Raw genomic sequence first — 22,260 nt, 5'->3', positions numbered from 1 at the left:
TTGACAGTGGAGCACAAGCTACTATACTATCCACAACAATGGCTAAAGGATTTGGACTACCTTTGATGAATACTGCTGTTATATTTACAGGGGTAACAGGTGAAAGCTATAACACATAAAACAGAGCCTGTTTGTATAAGGTTTGGTCCTAAATCCATCTCTCTCCCCCTCACTGTAGCTCCAATTAAGTCACCTCCCATCTTGAGAATTAATGCCATTACTCAGCTGAAAATGCAGCTGGATAATACTAGGTTATCTGTCCTTCCAATTCAAGTTTCTGACCCTCATATTCAAGTCAAAAGACAAGGATGAAGGCGGACTGTTGTACACTGAACCTGTAAAGCTAACAGGAAAACCTTTACCTGTAACTAAGCAATATCCACTAGCCAGGGAAGTAATTGAGGGTGTCAGACTAATTATACAAAAATTGGTTTATAAAGGTATATTAATTAAGGCACAGAGTGAGTCATGCTCTCTAATTTGGCCTGTAAAAAAGGCTTCAGGGGCCTGGTCTCTCACAATAGATTACCGCATTGCAAACGTGTGGATAGAACGGATAACACCCATGGTTGCAGATCCTAGTAGCATTTTTGATAGAGTACCAAACACACACACAGCCTTCTCAGTCATTGACATGTCTAATTGATTCTAGTCTGTCCCACTTCATCCTGACACTTGACCATAGTTGGCTTTTTCTTTTGATGGTGAAATGTTTGAGTGGTCATGATTGCCACAGGGGATACACAGTAGTCCAACTATTTATCACCAGGCTCTAAGACAACGTTTAGCAGAACCAGAATGCTCTGTTAAGAAGTCCACTCTAGTTTGTATTGATGAGGTTGTGCTTGCTCCACCTGATATGGAAGTGTACACCAATGATCTTATTGGATTACTCACACATCTTAGTGCACACGGTCACAAAGCTAGTCTGGTTAAAGCACAATTAGCCAAACCCTCTATTCATTATTTAGGGCAGTTAGAAACTGCTGGACAAAGGTCCATTCTTCCTGATCATGCTGCTGCAGTGCGTTTACTCCCAGTACCAATCGCCATTAAAGGGCTTAGGTCATTCTTGGGCTTGTGCAATTATAGTTGACATTGGATTGAGAATTATGCTCAAATTACTCAGCCATTGTAAGCCTGGAGGTTGTGGGTTCGATTCCCGCTCCGGGTGACTGTCTGTGAGGAGTTGGTGTGTTGTCCGCGTGGGTTTCCTCCGGGTGCTCCGGTTTCCTCCCACAGTCCAGACTTAAACGTGTCCATAGGTGTGAGTGAATGTGTGTGTGGGTCTATGTTGCCCTGTGAAGGACTGGCACCCCCTCCAGGGTGTATTCCTGCCTTGCGCCCAATGATTCCAGGTAGGCTCTGGACCCACCGTGACCCTGAATTGGATAAGCGGTTACAGATAATGAATGAATGAATGAAAGGATGGTCTGACATCAACCCCAGCATTAGATTTTGTTCAACTTGGTCAGCCCTTCATATTGTATGTTCATAAACATGATGGTTTCATGACAGCATGTCTCATGCAAGACCATGGTGATCAGTTACAGCCGGTAAAGTACTGTTCAGCTAAATTGGATGTTAATGCAACTATGTTTCCATGTTTGCATGCTGTTCAAGCAATATATTTAGCTGTTACTGTTTGTGCTCCAGTGGTCTTATCACAATTACAGTCTATGCATTGTCCACATGCTGTTAAGTCTCTATTGTCTTCAGCTTGTGTAATTACAGTTACCTCCCAGAGATGGGGTAACTGGCTCTCTGCTCTCACAGATCCTAATATTCACCTGCAAAAGGCACAGGTCACTAATCCCTCATGATTAATCATGACTGAATTGTCTAATTCTTGTAATGAGGGTGAAGATAATCATGACATGATAATCATGTGGTCATGACTGTGACACCATATCTGTTTTCTAACAGCTGCTGGGACCCCTATTAAACATGCCTCTTTATTTTTTGATCTTCTGTCAGCCAGTGAGTTCCTAATAAACTTGTAGTTGTTAAAGTAAAAGCTCACAATTCTTCTACTACAGATGAAACCTGGGGTAATGCCATGACTGATGCATCAAGTTACCAGCAGTGAGAGTATCTGCCACAGAAGTTAATGACACTGGATCACAAACTCTGTGTTCCATGCTGGTGCAAATGTTCTCTGGTGCTCCTGCTTTGTTTAAGGACACACACTTTGAACTATGATCTTGGATGGATAAAGGTGCACATCTTGATTCCCAAGGTTTTTGGACAAAAGAGGGAAAGTACGTAGCTCATGAGGCACGTTTACCATGCCTGGCTCAACAAATTCATAGTTTAGGACATGTAGGTGTCCACAGCATGGTCTATCGGATCTTCTCAGTACGGTGATATCCCAAATTCCATTCCTATGCATCTGAGATTGTACATCTAACAAATTCAGCGGAGGAAGATGATCATACAGGTGAGTGTGGGAGGTCGGTTGAATTACCTCATACCTCAAGCCAAGGTTCAGACCGTAACAGAAATAACTAGTCCCTCTTAATATGGAAACATGGTTGTGCAGATCAACAAAAAAGAGGCTTTGTGGTTTGACTTTTCATTGTTTCATTGTTTGACTGAAATTAATCAAAATTAAGAAAAAATTGTAAAGAAGTCTGAAGAACGGTTTAAACTGATGCAAATGAAAGACCAATTAAAGAAAACAATATATTGTTAAATGCCTTAATATGAAGCATTCACAATTTACATGATCCAAAATTTAAAAACTAACAACATAAGGATTTTTAGTAAAAGGGTCACATAAAATGTGATTTTCAAAAAATTGTATTTTTGTATTATTTCATGTGTCAGGCTTTAAAGGGTTAACCACTTGGTTAGGTTCATGGTGTGAAGTTGGTCTTGACGTTATACTGATCTTTGTTACAAATTGCGGTTAATTTATTAATCCATTTCATAATACGCTGTTGTGGTATTTGTGTTAAAAACAGAAGTAGTAGATTACATGTGACAATGTACAAACCGGATTCCAAAAAAGATGGGACACTAAACATATTGTGAATAAAAACTGAACGCAATGATGTGGAGATGGCAAATGTCAACATTTTATTCGTAATAGAACATAGATTACAGATCAAAACTTTAATCTGAGTAAATGTAACATTTTAAAGGAAAAATATGTTGATTCAAAATTTCACAGTGTCAACAAATCCCAAAAAAGTTGGGACAAGTAGCAATAAGTGGCTGGAAAAAGGAAATTGAGCATATAACGAACAGCTGGAAGACCAATTAACACTAATTAGGTCAATTGACAACATGATTGGATATAAAAAGAGCTTCTCAGAGTGTCAGTATCTCTTTGAAGCCAAGATAGTAAGAGGATCAGAAAGATAGTGCAGCAATGATAAAAGCTACCATCATCAACCGTGCATAACATCATCAAAAGACTCAGAGAATCTGGAACAATTGCTGTGCGTAAGGGTCAAGGCCATAAAACTCTACTGGATGCTCATGATCTCCGGGCCCTTAAACATCACTGCACCTCAAACAAAAATGCCACTGTCAAGGAAATAACAGAATGGGCTCAGAAATACTTCCAGAAAGCATTGTCAGTGAACACAATCCACCGTGCCATCCGCCATTGCCAGCTGAAACTCTACAGTGCAAAGAGGAAGCCAGCAAGCTCTAAGCAAGCTCCACAAGCTCAGACGTTTGCACTGGGCCAGGGGTCTTTTAAAATAGAGTGTGGCAAAATGGAAGACTGTTCTGTGGTCAGATGAGTCACGATTTGAAGTTCTTTATGGAACACTGGGACGCCATGTCATCCGGACCAGAGAGGACAAGGATAACCAGAGTTGTTATCAACTCTCCGTTCAGAAGCCTGCATCACTGATGGTATTGGGTTGCATGAGTGCTTGTGGCATGGGCAGCTTGCATGTCTGGAAAGGCACAATTAATGCAGAGAACTATGTTCAGGTTCTAGAACAACATATGCTCCCAACTAGACGTCATCTCTTTCAGGGAAGACCCTGCATTTTTCAACAAGATAATGCCAGACCACATTCTGCAGCAATCACAACATCATGGCTACGTAGGAGAAGGATCCGGGCACTGAAATGGCCAGCCTGCAGTCCATATCTTTCACCTATAAAGAACATTTGGCGCGTCATAAAGAGGAAGGTGCGACAAAGAAGGCCCGAGACGATTGAACAGTTAGAGGCCTGTATTAGACATGAATGGGAGAGCATTCCTATTTCTAAACTTGAGAAACTGGTCTCCTCTGTCCCCAGACGTCTGTTGAGTGTTGTAAGAAGGGGGGATGCCACACAGTGGTAAAAAAATGGCCTTTTGGAATTCAGTTTGTAAAACAGAATCAGTTATACTACAGCCTACACTAACAATGACAGACAATTATATTTAAATAAATAAATAAAAAAAGAAAGAAGCCTATTCCAACTAGGAATATGTACATTGTTTGGAACGGAGTTTCTGTTTTGTTTATTTCTGTGTACGTTTCTTTACGTATAAGAGGGGGGACTGTTGTAAATTATTTTTTCTTTAGTTGGATTAAACCATTTTTAACATCTAACAGAGTTAGAAGGGTCACACACTCCCTACCAGAATATACCTCTGAACATAGTCAGACAAATATGATCAACTTTAAGTCATTTTATGTCTTACAACAGGTGAATCTATTTCAGATCCTGTCTTTGTCTTTGTTTTGTGACAATGTCTATGTAAGGTCATAAAATGGGGTATTTAAGTAGATGCCTCTTAGTTTTCAGTCCAGAACTTTGAGACTTGAGACCTTCTAGATCTCATAGACCTCATCTTTGTATTCTCCTCTATTCATTTTGATGCCACCAGAAGAAAAAAACTTTCAACAATACGCATGGGTATATTGTATCGTTTGTCAAAATACCCAGCATCTAAAAAGAACATGTTTTAGTATGTTGTTCTTACAGCTCTGAGAAATCATGTCATGAAGGGAATACACGATGAGGCTGGTCATCAAGGGCAACAGCATGCATTGTGGCTTGGAAAACAAAGTTTTTATTGGGCTTCCATTGAGAAAGATATTAAAGAGTATGTTTCTCATTGTAAGAGGTGCATTCTGACGAAGACATCAGTACCAGAGACATTCCAGTGCATTGCCCTGCCCAAACTTGTCTGCAGGGAATTTCTTTTGCTTATATGGCTTTCCAACACATTTACATTCTGACAGGGGTGCAAATTTTGAAAGATTTCTGATTGCAGATTTATTACAGCTGGCAGGAGTAAACAAATTGCACACCACATTGTACCACCCTATGGGCAATGGTCAAACAGAGCGTTTTAACTGAACACTGGGAAATCTGATTTGGACCCTCCCACATAGGTTCAAAGCCAAATGGCCTCAATTGTTGAATACTCTGACTTTTGCGTAAAACTGCACTGTGCACAAGACTACCAGATTTCCTCCTTTCTTTTTCATGTTTGGATGCACTCCTCGGTTGCCTGTTAATGTTATGTTAGAGAGCATCCGATTGGATGATGTCACAGTCGATATGGATGTGTATGTAAGTTTTTTCAATCTTTGGGGAAAGATCTAAAACAGCAATGTCCCTGGCCCATCCAACATGCAGAGCAACAACAGAACATCCAAGTGGAAAATTACAATCGTAACTCTAAAGGCCAGTCTTTTGAGTTGGGTGATTGAGTAGTTATAGCAAATAAAGGAGAGAGACAAGAAGAAATTGGCTGATCAGTGGGAGAGTATGTAGTAGTAAGAACGACTCACTGAATATTTATAGGATTCAAATGAAAGCTGTTCAATGAAATTTACTAATGCCAGTATGTTTCTTACCAGTACCTTCTGGGGGAGAGTCTGATAGTCAGAATTCCAGAGGTGGGACTAATTAGAGACATGGGGAATTTGTGTAAGAAGAGCAAGAGAGAGGCATCCTTGATTTTGGAAAAGGGAGTGGAACACAGCAAGAGAGTGATCGGGTTAACCCAACTATTCAGCTGACATGGTTTCTTTGTCACACCATGATATCTTTGAGCTTGCTGAAGTTAGTGCTAAGAGCAGTGGGCCCACTGAAAATGTAGTATCTACAATCCCCTCATTCAACCCCTTATCTTCAAACACTTTAGAGCCAATCACTGCTTCTCCTAAGGCTACCCAAGCAGATAAGCTGCGCACTAGGCTAGGAATGGCATTGGTTCTATGGTCAAATTGGGTATTAGCTACCACTGGTTTGTCGTAATCCTTCGTGGGATAGCTTCATGGCTGAGTAACCACTTTTGGTTTTGTATTAATATATTCTAGTTTTGCAGAATTTATGGATGCAATCATTTGAAATTGTACTCTTTGCTTTTGGGGGCGCCAGTCCTTCACAGTGCAACACACTCTCATACATTCACTCACACTCTCAGCCTATGGACAGTTATTTGAGTTGCCAATGTGTCCTTTTGGATCGTGAGAGGAAACCGCAGCACCTGGAGGAAACCCACGTGGAGAACACTGCTGTGTAACATTAATTCATAATGTAGTGTATAACAGTGGGGGAGAATGTAGCAGTGTGACAGTCTGATGTAACTAGATTATTTTTGGGGATTTTTTTTCTATATCAGCATGAAATTGCTGGAGCAATTCACAGAGGACAGAGAAGGGCAGGGTATGTATGTGTGTGTGTGTGTGGGGGGGGGGGGGGGGGGATATATATATATATATAGTCATTTTATTTATTGCAATTTAGGGGTGAAGTCAGAGATGTACAGAGGGAGAGTTGCGCCAAGGGAAGTCCAAAATGCTTGGTGGTCACGTGACTCATGCAGGCTCCAAAATGTTCCAGGAAGCTCTAGGAGGCCAATTGAAATGCATAGAGTCAGGGAGAGAAACTGCACATTTTCTATATTCTTCTATAAATCCAGTGATTTGCAATATTTCTACAGCACATTGACTTGTGTATGTGGTTACATATATTCTTAAAATTAAAAAAGAAAAAAATTTGCTGCTATTTCAGAATTAGTGTGAAAATCTGGCGATAATTGCCTTGTATTGTTGATTGTGAAAAATTTCTTCTTATGCTTTTTAAACTTGTATGGTTGTCAATATGTAATATACCTATAGTTTATGATAAGTTAGAGGGAGGTGAAGAGTAAATCAGTTAAGATTTGTTTTCTAACATATCATTGTGGTTTCAGTAATCCTGTCTTAAAGTCAATGTAAAACATGATATCAGATTGGACAGAAGGTGGAGCCTTTGTGTGGAAATCTGCTATTAATAACTGTACATTAAAATATCAGGAAAATAAATCACAGGTTTGCACACAAATAAAAAAAATATTTTACCATATACGTATTACCACAAGATTACAACAGCAAATAAAATATGTGAAGTAATGTTTAAATACCTGCATATGTCAGGCAAAGAACACACCATTGGGAAGCGTATTTGCTTTATTACAAAGAAACAAGTCAAAACACAGGGTGTTGAGACTCGAAGTGCAGGATGAAGGTGTTCTTTCTTTACTGTTTAAAAGTCTCAGATTTATTTATTTTGCATTAAATCCTATTCTACATAATCACAGATACAGTCACAAACACAACAATTCTGTTCCTGTCCCTGATTCTTTTGCAAAATAAAATCCTTATTTCACCTTCTCCACTCACAACTCTACAATCACTCACCCAGTTACATTTAACAAATACTTCCACAGACAAACATCACGTTAGAATAATTTTTGTCTAATTTCCCAGCAGAATAAATCATAAAATGACATTACGAGAAGGTATTTCCAGGCTGTTCGTTGTTATGCTAAAACCTTACTCAAAGCCCTATGGCCTAAATACTAATGTTCCCCAGATCTACTCATTTAGTGTGGAAATCTGCTAACACTATTTAACACATTTTTAACTGGATATAAATGTGCAGTCAATATAAAATCTCATTCTTTAAACATCTTAAAGTTTAAACGCACATCACACTCGCATCTGTTCTGCTATAATTATATGTCTGCCACTAACTTCCACTACTGAGACGCTCCATGTTTTTAAAAAAGTGGTCCATTGGAGTCAACTGAGTTGACAGAACTCTCTCTATATATAGCTCAGGCAACAACTGAGCAAATATTTTTGCCTACCATAGCAACATTTGGTCTACTTCCTAGCCACCACCTAGAAACAACTGAGCTAACACTATGGTTACCATAGGAACAACTGAACAACTTCCTAGCAAACACCTTGTGGTCCATAGCAACAACCAATCAACTTTCTAGCAACAAGCTAATAAACATTTTGGGTACCATAGCAACAACCCAACGACTCCTAGCAATCACCTCAGAATTGCATTAGCTGCACATTCCTCTCTTCAGGAAACACACTTTGTTTCCTCTGTTGTTATTGTTTCTCACCTTTACTGCAGTATTTCGGCGAGTTTTTCTCGATGATACTCGTAGTTTTCCAGGCAGTCCTCCCAAGGTGTGAACTTATCATCCTCATGCTCCACGAACGTGTCCCAGCTATAGGAGAAATCCAGTGGCTTCATCATGCGCAGTTTAGCACCAGCGGCAGCTAGCGCACGCAGCCCAGCCTGGGTGTCCGGCTCATCACAGTCCAGTAGGCGTGCAGAGAAGATGGTGAGCCGCAGGGAGCTCCTCTCACGCAGCAGCTCAGCCAATCGTGCGCAGCATGTGGCACATGGGCTCGAGGACACATACCATGTCACCACACATTTGTCCTTTCCCTCACACTGCGGCAAAATCTGCGTTCAGTCAGAAATAGAAATGCAGTCTAAATTTATACAGTTTCACAGTTTCCCAAAGGAAATACAGATCTTTCCTCCCTGAGTAAACCAGCTTATGCTGGCCATGTTTAGCATAAGCCCCATTCACACATGTACGGTAACCCAAAAATATTCCAGAGTTTACCCCAAGGAGCTGTATATGTGAACGCAAACACCCACATCTGTCCTGGACTTTACGCAGACTTGATCTTCGTAGAGTCCTGGTAAAGACTCCAGGTAAAATGAATGAACCGAGCCGCTAATGTGCCAGAGTATACATGTGCTGAACATGTCTGACACAGAAAATATGTTGTTCAGCACTGGGAAAAGACATACTCTGGAGTTTCTCTAAAGATTCTCTGGAATTCATATGTGAAAGGGGCTATACACTTGGTACAGAATAGATGACACTTCCAGGCTACTAGATGTCAGTATAATGGCAGTAAAAATTGTTTATTGCACCTTTATTTTTATTATAATATTTATTATTATTATTATTAAGAAGAAGAAAAAAAAAAGTGTCCTCACCAGGTTGAAGAAGGCAAGCTCAGCATGGACGCCTGAGTGCTCGTCCTCCACAAAGCCCCGAAGCAGGCTGTCCACCCCAGTTCCCAGATCCACCAGATAACACAGAACTGTCTTATTACGGCCAGAACAGTACTCCACGTTTTTAAACTGGAACTTAAAAGAAAATGGGTCCATACGGTCCCTAGAGAGAGAGAGAGAGAGAGAGAGAGAGAGAGAGAGAGAGAGAGAGGGATTCAGAACAAGTGATATGGAAAAGCAGTAGGTGGTGTAGTGTAGTGTAAAACTGCTTTAATCCACACAATTTGAATCCCTGCTTGGGCAGGAACACCTGTACGACGGAGTTTTAGGGCCACAGCGGTAAAAAAAAAAAAAAAAAACAAGATTCCGAGATTAAAGAATTTTTCAGAATTCTGAGAAAAAAAGTCGGAATAATTCTGAGAAAAAACGTCGGAATAATTCTGAGAAAAAATCTCGGAATAATTCTGAGAAAAAAGTCAGAATAATTCTGAGAAAAAGTCTCAGAATAATTCTCTGCGTATAATGGAGCAGACACAGTGTAACAGAGTAGTGTAACAGAGCCTACGAGGCTCCATCGTGTTAGGCTCGGACTCGTACAAAAAACTAAAGCCTTTATGCATCTCAGTCAGGGGCTGCGTCATGTCTGTGAATGCGTTTAATAAATAGTTCATGCTTAAGGCTTTAGTTTTTTGTACGAGTCCGAGCCGTAACGCGATGGAGCTTCGTGGGCGGCGGAGTCCTACGCGTTCTGTATCCATCATTTTCGTGATCATTAATTGTATCGTAAACTACATGCCATGGGTTCGTGCACTGATTCAGGATTTAAATACTAATCACACTGTGGCCCTGATGTGGAAGAGAAGAGTGTTTATTCCTGAAATCTATATCATAGCATAACTTAAGCAACACATTGCGATCCACAGTTACACTGTGTCTGCTCCATTACACGCAGCGAATAATTCCGACATTTTTTCTCAGAATTATTCCGACATTTTTTCTCAGAATTATTCCGACTTTTTTTCCCAGAATTATTCCGACTTTTTTTCTCGGATTTTTTTTTTTTTTTTTTTTTTTTACCGCTGTGGCCCTAAAACTCCGACTACACCAGCTCAGTGCACTTTCTGGAGAACAAGAGGAATCCGGAGTTATCTAGAACACTGTTCTGTGCTCTATTATAAACTCCACACTGTAGTACATGCTAGTTTTAATCTGCTGTAAGAACATTTCATTCCTGGGTGTGTTTTCCCAGGACAAATTTCTGCTGCTGTAAATCTTTGTCATTTTCTACCATTAGCTTAATGCCAGTGTGCTAGTGCTAGCAGAGTTAGCGATCTGCATAACTCCATTCGTCTGTTGGGGTATTTTGACAGGAGCTAAGAATAAAGCTCAGAGCTCAGATATGGGACCTGACAAGGCCCAGGCTTGACTTCTCCTCCAAATACACCCAGCTGAATAGAGAGGAGCTCCCAGCATGCACTGTGGCAGGGTTTCAGGTGACGCTTTGGGGGTTTAGTGCTGATTATTCCTGCATTACTGTGCTAATATTCAGCTGGAAATAAATGCAGCTCCTTCTCATATGGACGGTTAGAGAGGCCGGAGGGTATTAATACTCACTACTACACACACGCACACACACACACACACACACACACAGAGGAAGACAGTGCCCGGTAATACTATCTTTACAAGGGTTTTCCACACAGCTCTGTATCACTTCTGTGCCTAAACATAAACCCAAGGCTAACACTAACTCTCACATAAAATCTTTAGTTAATTTAGACCACTTTCTTAAAATAAGACTGTGATATTCATGTTAATATTCTTCCAAGAATTCAATGTCCTTGTCTATCATTAGAGGTAATATTATTCATTCTGTATATATATTGTCTGTAACTGATTTTCCAGTTCAGGGCCGGAGCCTACCCAGAATCACTGGGCACAATGAACCCTGGAGTGGAGGCCAGTCCTTCACAGGGCAACACACACTCACACCTATGGACACTTTTGAGTCACCAATCCACCTACCAACCTGTGTTTTTGGACTGTGGGAGGAAACCAGAGCACCCAGAGGAAACCCACGCAGACACAGGGAGAACACACCAAACTACACGCCACCTTGCCACCCAACAGATAATTTGCTGTAAAATAAAAATTATTTATTGTAAATGAAACGAAAAATGCCTAGAATAATGATCAGCTGCCAATTATTTTATATTTTAACAATACCAAAATTAGTTCTAATAAAATGAACATTCTCAATAAATTAACATCCAAAAAATAATTGAATAACCTGAAAAGTGATTCAGTGGATTAACTGTGTTTTTAGGCTGTCTAAAAAGGTGTTTTACCTTATTAGGAAAAGGTTAATGTCACATATCATATAATGCTTGATCAGACCCACACAGGTCCTGGGTTTACTCTGCACATCATGATATTAATACAGGCACAACCCCACAGTGTGTGTGAGTGTTTCCTGGGGCCAGCTGGACCTTGCTGACCCACGGTCCAACCTTGAGCCAAAATTACTGCATCTCGTTCTGTGGCCAGTCCCTCAGCAGCAGAAGAGATCAGACTCTAAGCCCTCTCTTTAATCACCTCCGTCCAGTCATATCTGACAATGAACCACAGCGTTCAGCTCAGACAACAGCCCAGACCTTAATGTTCATATCTCACATTTCACAGATTACAGAACTAGCATTATTTATAAGTAATAACAGCTGCTATCAGTAGGCATCAATGTTCAGTTTTACATACTGCATTTAATTCATTCAGAAATTCATTCACACCTTTCATTCAAACTTCTGTACCTGCTTATTTACTATTAGGCCACAGCAGCCAATAAACAGCTGCGTTAATGAAACTTTTTATTCAGCCTTATTTATCTCTGCTGTTCTGAAGTTAAATATAATCATTCTGCCATTACAACCTCTTGTACAATGGTCTAGTTTTACTATGTATGCTTCAGGAACCTCTGGAACACACTTCAAGTTTAACTATACACTGTCTAATTTAAATGGAATTTAACAGCTTTACTGTTAGTGGAAAGATGATAACCTTCTATAATATCTTATATTAACTGGACGTTGAGAGATATGTATGAGCTATAATTCAGTGTATTTCTAAATCTCTGAAACCTCAGGAAATATAAACCTGAAACCTTAGCACTAAACAGAGCAAAGACATTTTGTGTGTGATATTGATTCTGTATTGATTTTTCATCAGAATCATCATTTGCCTTGAGTTTACACAGCAAACAAAGTGAGTCTGACCTGCTGGAAGTATTTGATTTGCCTTTTATCACTGGAGTGTGTGTGTGTGTGTGTTTGTATGTCTTAGACAGACATTTATAAGTACGTGGTGAGAGATGGATGACAGGCTGAGGGCCCAAAAAACCCAACAGAGCCTCAGTGGAGATTAGTGGAGATCAATTACAGATACGGTAGCTAACCTATTTTATAACAAACCACAACACTGTGGTGCTAAATGACAAACTGGAGGCTACATATGACATATGCAGTTACAAACATGTTCACACTCAAATTTACTATGTTAAAATTCGATTTGTAAATTGCAGCACTGAAATGGCACAGAATCAGTAGCTGGATATGAACAGCTGGGAAGATAAGATTAGATAATTATCTTAAAAGACCAGGTGAAATATCACAGTGCAGTATCGACTTAAAAGCACTTAATCTTGAATTGTGTATTTGCCAACTTTCTGCAGCTCTGAACAAGACAAAGATTCCTGAAGCACCCATAGTAAAGCTAGACCATTTTACAAGAAGTTGTAATGGCAAAAGGATTACATTTAACTTCAGAACAGCACATATAAATAAGGCTGAATAAAAATTCATTAACACAATTGTTTATAAGCTGCCATGGCTTAATGGTTAAAGAAAAGGGCTTAGGACTGAAAAGTCGTTGATTCCCCATGACCAGCTAGAAAATTGGGGCGGTGGGAGTGAAGGAACAGCACTGCCCTCCTCCCTCAGTCCATGGCTGATGTGCCCTTCATCAAGGCCACAACTGCGCACAACTACTCCCCAGGCGCCGGGGATGGCTGCCCACCGCTCAGGGTGTGGTCACAGCTCCTCATGCACTAGTGTGTGTTCACTGCCAAAGATGGATTAAATGTGAAAGAAATTTTGTTGCACGCTGTACAGTGACAAATAATTGCACATATTTATTTGCACATTGTACAATTACAAATAATTGCACACATGTACAATGTACAATGACAAAGGGTTAAAGACTGTAGTGTATTTATGTTCTGGCTATCCTGCATTTTAGTTCAATACAGAACGCTTGTGTAAGGCCTTCGGGCTAGAATACACTGAAGATGAATTTCTTCCAAATTTAAGATGTGTTAATAAAACAGAGCCATTAGCAGAATGATGGTTGCTATAAGAGCTGTTTGTTATGGGTTTATTTTTTGCAGCTGCTCTGTGCTGACACTCTGTGATTATAAAGTTCATCCATTTGTTTTTCCATGTAAACAAAACTCCACCTCTTACCCCCCACCACCTCTCACCCCCAAACCACAAATTTAATGCTCCCACGGATCTTTACACCAAAGGATCGCTGATTCGCTCATTTCGCTGTCAATCAAAAAGGGATTCAGCCCTTTTCATCAATCCCAATCATTCAGCCCAATCATCATGCAGAAGCTGAGCGTCCGGGCCAGCCGAGGCCAGCCCACTGCCCCATAGACCCCCAGAGACGCTGAGCGTCCGATGGGCGGGACAAAGCCCAGCATTTATCCAATGACTCGTTTCGCTGCACTTCACTGCTTCGCTATTGAACTCCGTGGACGCTCAGCGTCCACACCGTTTAAATCACCGTGAAGAGAATGATTGAGAGGAAAGCCGCATCTTTACCAGTGATAAGAAGCTGATTCTGAACAAAAGTTGAGCGCGTTGTAGTGCATATTTATTCAATGACATGTACACACAACAGTATATATTTGATAGCTGAGCTTCCCTTGCAGTCTTAGAGCAATCGCCACTGATATATGTATATATATATATAAATATATGTCTCCGCCCCTTCAACTGCACTGCCCATCCCTTGAGTGCTAACAGCTAACAGTGCACAGCATTCAGAAATCAAAACTTTCTCCAAACTATGGACAGATGTCAGTGTGTACTGCAGGGAGTGGCTTTAGAGGTGGATGTAGTGGGACACTTTAGTGGGGAGCTTTCCAAATTTATACACGGCAGAGAGGGTTTTGATTCCCAGCTTAGGAAGGATCCATGCCCTTTATCATTAACAGTCCTTGGCAAGACTCCTAACATTGTTTAAGCACCATCTGTAATAGGATTCACACCGGGACAGACTCTGGGCAGAGCTGTAAATGACAGGATGTCTGGTTCCACCTCTACTGTCTGCAATTCTGTCTGACCTGATTCTGTCTCAGTGTTGTCGAGGAGACATCACAATAAAAATAAAGAGACCTAGTTATAAGTGTGTGTGGGTGTGTGTGTGTATGTGTGTCCCTCTCACCCTGTGATAGTCTCAAATGGAGGCAGCTCCATGGGCTCAGGTTTGTCCTGAGCATTAGAATTGGAAGCTCCGTTGGTCTTCGCTTCATCTCCATCGGACACGGCTTGATCTTTTCCATTCACTTCCACCTTCTCTCCATTTTCTCCACTGTTCTCCACTGTACCCTCCTCATTTTTCTCCACTGCTCTCTCCTTCCTCCTCAGTGACAACCTGGAGTTGTTTTTCTCTGCCATTCTTCACCACTGAACTGACCACTCACTCACACACACACGCACATACTCACACACTAGGGGGCTGTATTTATAACAGACAGGAGTGGGGGAGGGGGGGGTTCAGCAGCTGTGTGTGTGTGTGTGTGTGTGTGAGAGTGTGTGTCATATAGTTAATCTTTCAGTCCAGCAGACTTTTTTTAGAAAACACCCACCCACACACACACACACCTCTGTTATATCTGCACTCACTGACTGCTTTAGGGACATGCCCTTCCATTAACAGGACACTTTTTAGAATCACCCACACTCATTCTACTTCTACACATACACACACCGCCAAACCCAAACCCTACAACCAAAAATCCCAGTGCAAATCAGAACTCTCTAAAACACATTTTTACTTCTCAATTTTGAAAATATTGGTGGATTTGACTTTTCAACACTTCATGTGCTATTGGCTCTGAATGGCACTAACACACATCCAGCACCAGGTGGCAGCACCCACCTTTTTTTTTTCAGTGAGGGCCGAGCCCAGCTCTCCCTCTCCTCTCCCTGGAACTGTCTCCAGACATACAAGTGTCTCTGAATCCAAATCCGAATAAGAACGAAATCAGAATTAGATCAGAATTACTACGCACTCACACACGTATCCACACATTCCAGAGAGTTTCGGACATTCTCCTGAAGAGGGGCTGAAATCAGAACACAGTAAACAGATCTGAGAGACCCGGAGTGAAAGAGAAAGAGCACAGTGTGTGTGTTGTTGTTGTTGTTGTTGTTGTTGTTGAGCAGAGTCAGAGGCCTAATGTGTGACAGAGCTAAATGACCTGTGTCCAGCTGTGCAGAAGTCCGCAGAGTTAGGTCGCGAGGGGCACAGTTCTGGGGAAATCCCCAGGGGCGTGTCTGGGGCCAGTCTGGAGGACCTGAGAGGTGTGTGAAGAGGGGGTGTCCAGGGTGAGGGAAACACTTCCACTCATTCTACTTTTATATACACACATACACATAGCCCTTCCTCAAATCCACTCCCCCCACATAGACATACACAAACATACATCACCCCCACTTCCACCACAACAACACACACACGATACCTACATACTTTCTGTCTGTGCGGGTCCATAGAAACTCCAGTTTTAGTAAATATGTAACAGAGGATCAGACTGCATTCTCACACACATAAGCAGGTTTTCAGTTCAATTACTATAGACGTGTAGTGTCTCACATTTATACTTTACATATAATACATCATAGAGTTTAGATATTATACATATACTGTTGTATAATATACTTTATATATTACACATATTACATTTCCATTAAAAAACCTGTATATCCATGTTTGTGGAAGTTTAGTTTACTACATAATTTGAAGACAGCAACTATCCTTCACACTATGAAAATTTCATGATGAATAGATCAATAGAAATGCTCCAAAATTACCCTGAATAAAATTCACTTTCCACGGAAGAAATGGTTTCTTTCCTTCTCCTGTAAAGTTACTGTTTTGGAGATACATGTTTTTAATTGGACAGCAACTGTATATTTTACATATTGGCTGGACATATTCTTATGTCCCTTCCTGGATCAGGGCCTTGTCGTGGCGGAAGGGCTTGTGTGGTCTCATGACCTCCAGGGCTATGTCGTCGGGAGCTGTTAGCTCCCAGTAGGGTCTCCCATGACGAACAGGTCTGGAGTGAAGATCCAGACAAACATGATCCAAAAGCATTCCTATGAGTACACACATTAAAATTCAGTGTACCCTGCCCGGGAAAGGGTTACCGGGACCTACCCCTGGAGCCAGGCCTGGGGGTAGTGTCCGACGGCGAGCGCCTGGTGGCTGGGCAGCCCACGTAACCCGGCCGGGCTCAGCCCGAAATGGCAATGTGGGAGGATCATGTAGGCTCACCACCCGCAAGATCCAGAGTAGGGGTGCGGTGCAATGCCCATCGGGCACAGAGCGGGGGCAAGGGGGCCCCTGGCGTCGTGGAACTTGTCAGCGGAAACTGGTTCTTGGTACGTGGAACATAACCTCACTGGGGGGGAAAGAGCCAGAGCTGGTGCGTGAGGTTGAGAGATACCAGCTAGATATAGTTGGGCTCACCTCTACACACAGTGTAGGCTCTGGAACCAAACTCCTCGATAGGGGTTGGTCTCTCTCTTACTCAGGAGTTGCACAGGGTGAGAGGCGCCGGGCGGGTGTGGGGATACTCACAAGTCCCCGGCTGGCGCCTGTACAGCTGGAGTTTGTCCCAGTAAACGAGAGGGTCGCCTCAATGCGGCTCCGGCTTGCAGAGAGGAAAACTTTGACTGTTGTGTGTGCGTATGCACCGAACAGCAGCTCAGAGTATTCGGCCTTCTTGGAGGCAGTGACTGGAGTTCTAGAGGGGATTCCATGCACTGACTCTGTTGTTTTGCTGGGGGACTTCAATGCTCACCTTGGCAATGACTGGGAAACCTGGAGAGGAGTGATTGGGAGGAACGGACTGCCTGATCTAAACCCGAGTGGTGTGATGTTGTTGGACTTCTGTGCTAGCCATGGTTTGTCCATAACGAACACCCTGTTCGAACATAAGATTGCTCATAAGTGTACTTGGTACCAGAGCACTCTGGGCCAAAGGTCAATGATCGACTTTGTGGTTGTGTCTTCTGACCTGAGGCCGTATGTTTTGGACACTCGGGTAAAGAGAGGGGCTGAGCTGTCAACCGATCACCATCTGGTGGTGAGTTGGATCCGATGGCAGGGAAAGCTGCTGGACAGACCTGTTAAACCCAAACGTATTGTGAGGGTGTGCTGGGAAAAGCTGGCAGATGACTCTGTCCGGATGGATTTCAAGTCTCACCTCCGAGAGAACTTCTCACATGTTCCGGAGGAGGTAGGGGGAATGGAGTCTGAATGGACACTGTTCCGGACCTCCATCGTGGAAGCGGCTGCATGTAGCTGTGGTCAAAAGCTTGTCGGTGCCTGTTATGGCGGCAACCCAAGAACCCGTTGGTGGACACCAGGGGTGAGGGAAGCTGTCAAGCGGAAGAAGGAGGCTTTTCGAGATTGGCTAGCTCGGGGAACTTCCGATTCTGCGGATGGGTACCGGCAGGCGAAAAAGGCTGCAGCTGTGGCAGTTGCTGAAGCAAAATCCAGAGCATGGGAGGAGTTTGGAGAGGCCATGGAGAATGACTTCCGGGCGGCCTCAAAGAGGTTCTGGAAAACACTCCGACAGCTCAGGAGGGGGAGGGGGGACACTGTCCAAGCTGTGCTCAGCAAGGATGGTGAAACTCTGAACTCGACTGAGCGTATTGTTGGGCGTTGGAAGGAGCACTTTGAGGAACTCCTTAACCCGAGAGACATGCCTCCTGTACAGAAGGTAGGGCCAGAAGTGTCTGGGGGGTCAGATTCCATTTCCTTGGCTGAAGTCACTGAGGTGGTGAAAAAGCTTCGCAGTGGCAAAGCTCCAGGAGTGGATGAGATTCGCCCAGAGTTACTGAAGGCACTCGATACTGTGGGGCTGTCTTGGATGACACGCCTATACAATATCGCATGGACCTCGGGAACGGTGCCTTTGGATTGGCAAACCGGGGTGGTGGTTCCTATTTTCAAAAAAGGGGACCGGAGAAAGTGTGCCAATTATCGTGGCATTACACTTCTCAGCCTCCCGGGGAAATTCTATGCCAAGGTGCTGGAAAGGAGAATCCATCCGATAGTCGAACCTAGGATATTGGAGGAACAATGCGGATTTCGTCCTGGCCGTGGAACTATGGACCAACTCTTTACTTTTGCACAGATGATTGAGGGGGCGTGGGAATTTGCTACTCCACTCTACACATGCTTTGTGGATTTGGAGAAGGCATATGACCGTGTTCCCCGAGAGATTCTGTAGGAGGTGCTCCAGGAGTATGGGGTGCCAGGGTCGCTCCGGCGAGCCGTACGGTCCTTGTACTCTCAGAGTTTGAGTTGTGTTCGCATCCTTGGTAGTAAGTCAGGATTGTTCAGTGTGGGCATTGGACTCCGTCAGGGCTGTGCCTTATCTCCACTCCTGTTCCTGATATTCATGGACAGGGTGGCGCGGCGTAGCCTGGGGCAGGAGGGCTTCCATCGAGGATCTCGGGAGGTGGCATCTCTGCTTTTTGCGGACGATGTTGTTCTTCTGGCTTCTTCGCACGGAGGCCTCCAGCGTTCACTTGAGCAGTTTGCAGCCGAGTGTGAAGCGGTCGGTATGCGGATCAGCACCTCCAAGTCTGAGGCCATGGTTATCTCCCGGAAACAGATGGCATGCTCCCTTCAGGTAAGGGGTGAGAACCTGCCCCAAGTGAAGGAGTTCAAGTATCTCGGGTTCTTGTTCACGAGTGATGGGAAGAGGGATGGTGAGATTGACCGTAGGATAGGTGCAGCGTCTGCAGTAATGTGGTCACTATACCGCACCGTTGTGGTGAAGAGAGAGCTGAGCAATAAAGCAAAGCTCTCAATTTACCGGTCAGTCTACGTTCCCACTCTCACCTATGGTCATGAGCTCTGGGTAATGACCGAAAGAACAAGATCGCGGATACAAGTGGCCGAAATGAGCTTTCTCCGACGGGTCGCTGGGCGTACTCTCCGTGATCGGGTGAGGAGCTCAGTGACTAGGGAGGAGCTCGGAGTAAAGTCGCTGCTCCTTCGCATTGAGAGAAGTCAGTTGAGGTGGTTTGGGCATTTGATCAGGATGCCTCCTGGACGCCTCCCACTGGAGGTATACCAGGCACGTCCAACTGGAAGGAGACCCCGGGGTAGACCCAGGACACGCTGGAGGGATTATATCTCCCGGCTGTTCTGGGAACGCCTTGGGATCCCCCAGGAGGAATTGGTGGATGTTGCAAGGGACAGAGACGTCTGGGCTTTTTTGCTCGCCCTGTTGCCACCGCGACCCTGAAATGGAGAAGCGGAGAAGAAAATGATGATGATGATGATATTCTTATGTAGGCCGGCACAGTGCCGCAGCAGGGTCCTGGCATTGGGGATTAGAGTCCTGCTCTGGGTGACTGTCTGTGAGGAGTTTTGTTAGACTGAGCAGACGTCCTCTTTTCGCCGGACATGCGTCCGGCCGGGATTCCAAAACTGTCCGGTATTTTGCCGTCCACAGTCTTTACCTTGTCTCAATTCTTACAAGAAGCCCTAATCGCTTTCTTGAAGTGTGCACTTCAATTACATTGTTTTAGGTGAGAAAAAGGGGCGCGCCGGGATCAAGTGTTCAAGGGGTCGGAGCTCAGAACAGAAATGGGACACACTTCGCCGCGCGTACCTTCTTGTGCTTACATCAGCCGAGCTCCGCTCCACACCAGTGTTTTACTGGAGCCTCGAACAGAAATGTGTTGAAAGTTGTTAAGGTAATTTATCATAGCCTCTTCTTTGTATTTGGAAGCTCGAGCCTTTCACTTTGTGCTCTATATTAAAAAACCGGAAAGTCGTCACTTCTGTCCCTATAACGACTCAAATACACGGACACCTGACCGTTACTGACTTTCTGAGTTAATCAAGATATATCGGCGCAGTTTTTCTGTTTAACATTAACTTTAGAGAGACTGAATTAAAGCTGTCACATAAAGCACGTTTTATCGGCCAGACCTTATAAAATATGAAATATAAGTATTTTTACATAAATGTCTGGATACTAGCGATGCTCTGATCATTTATCGAGTCTGTATTACTTCTGGTTGATAAAATGTGGTGCTTGCTTTTAGTAACGTTTAAAAAAACAAAACAAAAAATCAATTTCTGTCATGATCATGAGTTTTCTGGTGTAAAAAAGGCTTCAGTTTTGAAGTTTGGTATGAACAGAAAATAAAAGGTTTCAATGATAATAAACTGTGAAGAAATGGCAAAAATATTATTTTATTATTTTTGCTTTGGGACAAATGTTGAATGGAAAGGAATCTGTCTAAAAAGGCATTTTTTTATCTTGTTAACGAGTATCTGTTTATGTATTAAATTTCAGCAGCATAGTTGCATGGTTATGGAATCATTTGTGCTGCCAACCTGCCCTGTGTCCTCTTTTTTGAAAACTCAAATATGGTCACCCTAAGTTTGGTGTGTTCTCCCTGTGTCCACGTGGGCGCTCTGGTTTCCTCCCACGGTGCAAATCACACATTGGTAGGTTGATTAATGACTCAAAAGTGTCCGTAGGTGTGAGTGAATATTGCCTTGTGAAGGACTGGCGCCCCCTCCAGGGTGTGTTCCCGCCTTGCGCCCTGTGATTCTGGGTAGGACCCAGCACGACCCTGAACTGGATAAGTAAGGAGAGAGATTAGTCTCAAAATACTTTACAACTGCGTAAATGATAATCCACAAATTGAACACAAGTTAAAACACAAGTTTCACTATTCACAAATGAAGACATCCCAATCTGTGTCTCACGGTCTGCAATTTGTACAAATACAGTTACATTCGTTACGTTTTTGGTTTTCATAGATATATCACAATTTAGGAGCAGCTTCCAATTTCGTTGTACTATGTATACTGTGTATAATGACAATAAAGGCTTTCTATTCTATTCTATTTTATGCAAAAATAAATAAATGTTTAAATTTATATTGCAAATATTTGTAAAGTCGAAGTCTCGAATTTAAAATTTATTTGTAAAATGTAGAATCTGCATTTGTGGATCAAGTCACTCACGTGTTTTCCGTGACGTGCATTTGTTCAATTCCTCTTGCGGGTTTTTGGATTTTGAGACTTTCCTTTCGCATTTCACCCGATCCAAATACAAATGCAGCCTGATCCACAAATGTGGCCAGCAGGCGGACAAGCCACCGCACTGTTGTTTTTTGGACGTGGGGGGCAACTTAAACGCATTTGCGCAACATTTAATGTTGAAATTCGAACGAAAGCCCCCAAGCGGCTGAATTCAGCTTCATATCACAGACAGTTAGGAGGGGGATCACTGTGGAACACTTTTGAAGGTGCCCTAAATTTAAGACGTCAAAATCCAGCGGACCTTCCCTAATTTCGCTGCAGACTACTGTTGTCAAATAAAATATGTTAAAATCATCCCGTGTTTGGACTAAAACTGTGTTGCTTATTGGACTGATATGTTTTGTAATTTCGAGATTGGATTGTTAAAACGGGTGATTTGTTTCAAACAGATGCTCTCCCTCAGCCGGAGGGAGGGGCAGATACCCCACGGCTCCGCAACAGAATATGCGCTTCTCATTGGTCATCAATTTTATTTCAGCAGCACAATCAGCAGCTAGAGTTAGCTGTCTATATTTACTGTGGCAGCCAATGGAGTCAT

General features: G+C 42.9%; 1 protein-coding gene across 1 annotated transcript in view; it reads right to left on the bottom strand.

Annotated features, from left to right (window-relative positions):
* Positions 1–15,038, bottom strand: part of apobec2a (apolipoprotein B mRNA editing enzyme, catalytic polypeptide-like 2a) — a 30,940-nt gene extending 15,902 nt beyond the window's left edge. The window contains exons 1-3 of the mRNA XM_066673133.1: positions 14,793–15,038; positions 9,273–9,453; positions 8,374–8,723 (exon numbers count right to left, since the gene is read on the bottom strand). Of these exons, the coding sequence (XP_066529230.1) occupies positions 8,376–8,723; positions 9,273–9,453; positions 14,793–15,025 (762 nt within the window). The 5' untranslated portion in view covers positions 15,026–15,038 and the 3' untranslated portion in view covers positions 8,374–8,375. The remainder of the gene's footprint in view (positions 1–8,373; positions 8,724–9,272; positions 9,454–14,792) is intronic.
* Between the last annotated feature and the right edge of the window lie 7,222 nt (positions 15,039–22,260).

Source organism: Hoplias malabaricus, chromosome 5, assembly GCF_029633855.1.
Source record: "Hoplias malabaricus isolate fHopMal1 chromosome 5, fHopMal1.hap1, whole genome shotgun sequence".
Taxonomy (NCBI): Eukaryota; Metazoa; Chordata; class Actinopteri; order Characiformes; family Erythrinidae; genus Hoplias; species Hoplias malabaricus.
The sequence above is the reverse complement of the archived record's forward strand: the minus strand, read 5'-3'. Positions and strand labels throughout refer to the sequence as shown.